The sequence below is a fragment of the Pipra filicauda genome, unplaced genomic scaffold (genome assembly GCF_003945595.2).
Source record: "Pipra filicauda isolate LSUMZ 115617 unplaced genomic scaffold, ASM394559v2 scaffold352_size854550_pilon, whole genome shotgun sequence".
NCBI lineage: Eukaryota > Metazoa > Chordata > Aves > Passeriformes > Pipridae > Pipra > Pipra filicauda.
In genome coordinates, this window is record NW_024104479.1 from 423,340 (window position 1) to 429,875 (window position 6,536).

Below are 6,536 nucleotides of genomic sequence, written 5' to 3' on the forward strand. Positions count from 1 at the left end.
TCGGTGATCCCGCGATTCCGGGTGTGCCAGAGGGGCGAACCCCGCCGGAGCGCTGTCCGGACCGGACCCGGCCCTACTCCAGTTGGAGGGCGCGCACACCGGAACACGGCGCGGTCCCGCCGCGCATGCGCAGGGGGCCCGGCAGGGGCCCGTCGAGCGCAGGCGCGGGCGCGGCGCGGTGCCCGCGGCGCGGGGCACTGTGGGAAGGAGGCGGCCCCGGCGCGGCGCTGACTCCTCCGGGCCGCTCACAGCACTGTGGAGCCGCCGCGGCCCCTCCGGCCCGCCCGCCCTGCGCGCCTTTAAAGGGGCAGCGGCCACCATGCCGAACTTCTGCGCCGCGCCCAACTGCACCCGCAAGAGCACCCAGTCCGACCTGGCCTTCTTCCGCTTCCCGCGGGACCCGGCCAGGTGAGCCCGCGGCGGGGCCGCGCAGCGCCCGGCTCTGCCCTCGGCCCGGCCCGGCGGCACCGCGGCGGGCAGGCGCCTCCCTCCCTCCGTCCTTCCCTCCCTCCCGCCCTCCTCCGCCCGGCCTCCCTGCCGCTCACCGCCGTGCCGGTGCCCGCAGCTCGGCCCTGCCCGCGGCCGCGCTCGCTCTGCCGCCCGCGGGGCTGCGGCAGCGGGCGAGCCCCGCGCCTGCGCCGGGCGGGGCGGCCGCGGGGGCGGAGAGCTCCGGCCGTGGGAACGGGAACGGGAACGGGGATGGATGGAGAGCTCCGGCCGTGGGAACGGGAACGGGAACGGGGATGGATGGAGAGCTCCGGGAATGGGAACGGGAACGGGGATGGATGGAGAGCTCTGGCCGTGGGAACGGGAACGGGAACGGGGATGGATGGAGAGCTCCGGCCGTGGGAACGGGAACGGGAACGGGAACGGGGATGGATGGAGAGCTCCGGCCGTGGGAACGGGAACGGGATGGATGGAGAGCTCCGGCCGTGGGAACGGGAACGGATGGAGAGCTCCGGGAATGGGAAGGGGAACGGGAACGGGAACGGATGGAGAGCTCCGGGAATGGGAACGGGAACGGGAACGGGGATGGATGGAGAGCTCCGGCCGTGGGAACGGGAACGGGGATGGATGGAGAGCTCCGGGAATGGGAACGGGAACGGGATGGATGAACGGGAACGGGAACGGGGATGGATGGAGAGCTCCGGCCGTGGGAACGGGAACGGATGGAGAGCTCCGGGAATGGGAACGGGAACGGGGATGGATGGAGAGCTCCGGCCGTTGGAACGGGAACGGGAACGGGGATGGATGGAGAGCTCCGACCGTGGGAACGGGAACGGGAACGGGGATGGATGGAGAGCTCCGGCCGTGGGAACGGGAACGGGGATGGATGGAGAGCTCCGGGAATGGGAACGGGAACGGGGATGGATGGAGAGCTCCGGGAATGGGAAGGGTCCCGGGGGATGGAGAGCTCCGGGAATGGGAAGGGTCCCGGGGATGGAGAGCTCCGGCCGTGGGAACGGGAACGGGGATGAATGGAGAGCTCCGGGAATGGGAACGGGAACGGGGATGGAGAGCTCCGGCAGTGGGAACGGGAAGGGTCCTGGGGATGGAGAGCTCTGAGAATGGGAATGGGGATGGAGAGCTCCGGGAATGGGACTGGTGCTGGTCCTGGGGATGGAGAGCTCCGGGAGGGCTGGGGACGGGAATGCTTGGTTTAACTGGATGCTCACAGTTTTGGAAGGTGCACAGGCATAGGGCAGTACCGGTTACCTCTTTCCTAACAAACAGTAGGTGCTTAAGGCTGAATTTTTTTGTGATTTATACATGATATTTGCTTCCTTCCTTCCTCAAAGCTGCTTAACCTGCAATTTTGAGTGTGGTTTGAAATTCCAGTTTTATCTTAAGACTCTCTAATTCCTTTGCTCACGTGCAGGTGCCAGAGATGGGTAGAGAACTGTCGAAGGGCAGACTTAGAAGATAAAACTCCAGATCAACTCAACAAGCATTACAGACTGTGTGCTAAACATTTTGAGACTTCCATGATATGCAGAAGTGTGAGTGAAAACAAGCAATTATTTATTGCACCTCGGAAAACGTAACATTTTCCATGAGAATGCTCTGCCTTTTAATCTTGGAGCTCCTGGGTAATTGGTCACTGGGAGAATTAATTTCTTGGTGTTAATGTTGTCATGGTGTGGGACACCACGGAGGCTCCCAGCTGTTGGCACAAAGGGTGAGGTGGAAATGAGCAGCTGGGGGAGAGAGAAACAGCTGCCCCTGCTGGTTTAAGGGGTTTGTGGAACACTGGCCTTCGCTGCAGTTCTTTCCTCATGACCATCTACAAGTCTTTTCTTCCTTCTGCTCTATTCACAGATACGTTTCCCTTCAATATAATCTTTCACAGTAGTGTTTTGTGGAATTCACAGTTCTGCTTAAAGAAGCAATAGAACGTTTTCACAGTGGAAATGTTTAGTGGATATTTTCTAGAATTGTGAAATAAGTGATAAAACCCAACACACAGCAGTAACAAAATGTTTCCTTCCCGTTGCATAAATGTCTTTTTCTGCAGAATGCTGAATTTTTAATTTTTTTTTTATTTTAAGTCTGTGTTTGCTTCCAGAGCCCCTACAGGACGGTTCTGCGGGATAACGCTGTGCCAACGATATTTGACCTCACGAGTCACCTGAACAAACCCCACAGCAGGTATAGGAAAAGGATAAAAGAGCTGGTGAGTCTTTTCATGTAAAATTATTGCTGTGATATCAAAAGAAAATAAAAAAGGAAAACAAAAGAAAATAAAAAGCTGCGAAAGGAGAAATTGTGAAAAGAGAATCTATTTACTAAAAATTATAAAATTATAAAATGCATATTGAAGAAACTTCTAATATAAGCATGGGTATGTTAGCAGTAGTAACAGACTAATTTCATGTAGTTAGCAGATACAGGTAATGGCACCAAAACACTACCTGAAGAAAACTCCTTGTCTTAGACTTTCTAGCACTTTCTGGTAAATATTATCTGGCCTTATCTACAACATTTGTATCTGATCTTGATCTGTTGATAGTTAAGATCCTGTGCAGGACATTATCATCAATATGAGTTCTTTGTTTTTCTTTAAGAGTGAAGAGGAAATAAGAACACTGAAGCAGCAAAAGAGTAAGTGGGCAAAAATAATTGAGATCATAAAAACTTCATTTACTAAAGCTGACAAGGTAATGCAGGACACATAACTATTAGTTTGTACATGTACAAACTCTTTCCAAACTACTCATTCACTTTTAAACTGGAAACATTCTCCTCTGGTAACTTAAAGGTAATGGGTTTAGTGAGGGGGAAGTAAATGCTGTGTCTTACTGTGGACACTGATGGTATTTCTCATTTTGCAGTTGATGAAGCCTTTGAACGGCAACAGGCAACTCAAGAGTGCAACGAAAGCAATGCCCAAAATACTGTCTCAGAGGAAGGAGGGCAAGGACAGGAGGAAGAGGCTGTTCCCTTGACGCTGGAGGAGAGAGAAAACAAGGACTACCTTAAATCACTGTTTGAAATCTTGATCCTAATGGGGAAACAAAATATCCCTTTGGATGGCCATGCTGTTGATGAGCTTCCAGAAGGTATTTTTGCCTCGGACAACTTCCAGGCTCTGCTGGAGTACAGGATAAACGGTGGAGATGAGGTCCTGAGGAAGCGGTTCGAGATGACTGCGGTCAACCTCGAGTACTGCTCCAAAACCCAGCAGAAACAAATGCTCGAGATCTGCGAGAACTGTGTCAGAGAGGAGACACTGAGGGAGGTCAGAGACTCGCACTTCTTCTCCATTGTCACGGATGAAGTAGTGGACATAGCAGGAGAGGAGCATTTGCCGGTGCTGGTGAGGTTTGTGGACGACTCTCACAACCTGAGAGAAGAATTCATAGGGTTTTTGCCGTACGAGGCCGATCCCGACATGTTGGCTGTTAAATTCCACACAACTATTACTGAAAAGTGGGGTCTAAACATGGAGAACTGTCGGGGTCAAGCCTACATTGTCTCCAGTGGGTTTGCTTCTAAAATGAAAGCGGTGGCTATGAGACTCTTGGAGAGGTATCCCCAGGCTGTGTATACGCTCTGTTCCTCGTGTGCCTTAAACGTCTGGCTGGCAAAATCCGTTCCCGTGGTCGGTGTTTCCGTTGCACTGGGAACAATGGAAGAAGTCTGCTGTCTCTTTAACCAGTCTCCACAGTTACTGGTAGAACTGGACAACACCATTTCTGCTCTCTTTCAGGACAATGAGGAGAAGGGCAATGAGCTGAAGCAGATCTGCCGCTCCCAGTGGACGGGCAGGCACGACACCTTTGAGGTGCTGGTGGACCTCATGCAGGCCCTGGTGCTGTGCTTGGACGCCGTGAGCAGCGACTCGACCGTCAGGTGGAACAACTTCATCGCTGGCCGAGCGTTTGTGCTCTGCAGTGCCCTGACAGACTTTGATTTCATCGTCACCATCGTCATCATGAAAAACGTCCTGTCTTTCACGAGGGCGTTCGGGAGGAACCTCCAAGGCCAGACGTCGGACGTGTTCTTTGCAGCTGGCAGCTTGACGGCAGTGCTGCACTCCCTGAACGAGGTGATGGAGCACATTGAAGTTTACCACGAGTTTTGGTTCGAGGAAGCGACAAATTTGGCTACAAAACTGGACGTACAAATTAAGCTGCCGGGAAAATTCCGCCGGGCACAACAGGGGAACTTCGACCCCGATATAACGTCGGAAAACTACTACAAAGAAATCCTGAGTGTCCCCACAGTGGAGCATATTATCCAAGAGCTCAAAGATATATTCTCAGAACAACATCTGAAAGCTCTGAAGTGTTTATCTTTAGTGCCCTCGGTCATGGGGCAGCTGAAATTCAACACGTCGGAGGAGCACCACGCCGACATGTTCAAAAATGACCTGCCTAACCCAGACACGCTGTCTGCCGAGCTGCACTGCTGGAGGATCAAGTGGAAGCACAGGGGGAAAGACATCGAACTTCCAGCTACTATTTATGAAGCACTTCACTTGCCTGACATAAAGTTTTTCCCCAATGTTTATGCACTGCTTAAGGTCCTGTGCATCCTTCCACTGATGAAGGTGGAGAATGAAAAATACGGGATAGGGCGGAAGCGCTTAAAGGCCTACCTGAAAAACACCTTGACAGAGCACAGGTCCAGCAACCTGGCCCTGCTGAACATAAACTTTGACATAAAACACGACCTAGATTTGATGGTGGACACCTACATTAAACTCTATCCAGATAAAGTAGAATTTCAAGAAGACGGTATTCCCCCAAACAATTCCGAAGTAACGGAAAATGCTTAATTTTTTAAGCTCTAACCAATCTGTTGAAACAGCTTGTTCTTAACTTAGGTTTCAAAGCTGGGGGGGGGGGGGAAGTGAAATGTGAAAAACATCACTGCAATTGTGTTCCCATTTTAGGCCTGGGACTGAAGAAGCTGTGGTCAGTGACCTAAATTATGTGTTGTTAGTCCACACTAAATGTGTTTGGCAAACAAAATCAAGCCTGAAAATAAGCCCATGCTCTTGGCAGAGGGGCTTTCTACACCTGACTGGCTTACCCGGGGTGCTCCTTTACTTCACTGCATCGTGGGAAACGTACCTGATGGTTGTAGGAGCTGATGGAGCTGTTACATACTCACTGAGGAATTAGGATGAGGGAAAAAATATCCCCAAAACATTCAAAGGAGTATAATCCGTTTAAGTTCTGTTACTTAGGATTTTATTCTTTTCGAAAACAGTTTTCTTTTCAGAGGAGTCTTTGGTGTGTGTTTCAGTGGCATTTGGGAGGGTGGTTCAGGTGTTGCACGAGCCCCGTGCGGGGCAGTTCTGGTGTGAGTGACTGTCAGTGACACAGGGGTACATTCACAGTGTCCTTGGCAGAGTCATCCCCCCTGTTTACATTCCTTTGTGTGAGACACAAACCCTTGATTTCTTCAGGCTTTTAACAGGCACGGCAGGAGTGTTGGAATTCCTGAGAGCCACTAAAAACGTATTCCACAAACATCTGTATCTGTTCGCTCCCTCCCGGCATCCTATTGTATGTTTATTTGTAAACTCACCCAGGACAGATTAACATAAGAGTTTGTTTGTTTGTCTAGAAGTAAGATTGAAAATATTGCTGTTATTTTTGGCAAGAACGAAACATTTTTGTACAGTTTATTGCGATTTAAAATAAAATGTGAATTGCTTTGTACGTAGTGTTGAATTTCTCAGTAGAGCTGTGCCTCTGGGACTGTATGTTCTGTGAAGGTGCCTTTTAGTCTTGGCAGGTTTTTCTCTCCGTTGTTTTTGCAGTTGTGGTGAGCAGCACTGTCTGAAGACACAGGTAACTGTGACAGCACTGCCGATCTGTGTGTTCTGCTGAAGGTCTTGGGAAGTATTTTGAGGTAGCATTAATTGAGATAGCATTAATTCCTGTGCTGTTACTGGTGGAAGTTCTGTCAGCCAGGCAGGAAGAGATGAAGTTGGAAATGGCTGGAAGGTAAGAGTTTTGCAGCTATCCTGATGCAGGCCAGTTTTGGAACTCATTTATAGGATCACAGGATGGTTTGGGTTG

At 51.1% G+C, this 6,536-nt stretch overlaps 1 protein-coding gene across 2 annotated transcripts; it reads left to right on the forward strand.

Moving 5' to 3' along the window:
• Positions 1–233: 233 nt before the first annotated feature.
• On the forward strand, positions 234–6,173 carry THAP12 (THAP domain containing 12). 2 transcript variants are annotated; one of them, XM_027717845.2, is made up of 5 exons: positions 234–408; positions 1,880–2,000; positions 2,567–2,674; positions 3,066–3,102; positions 3,333–6,173. In XM_027717845.2, exons 1-5 carry the CDS (start codon positions 320–322, stop codon positions 5,279–5,281), a joined length of 2,304 nt encoding a protein of 767 aa, XP_027573646.1. In that variant the 5' UTR covers positions 234–319; the 3' UTR covers positions 5,282–6,173. The 2 variants fall into 2 exon arrangements, with proteins under 2 accessions (XP_027573646.1, XP_027573645.1); XM_027717844.2 differs by lacking the exon at positions 234–408 and adding an exon at positions 1,120–1,733.
• Positions 6,174–6,536: the final 363 nt, after the last annotated feature.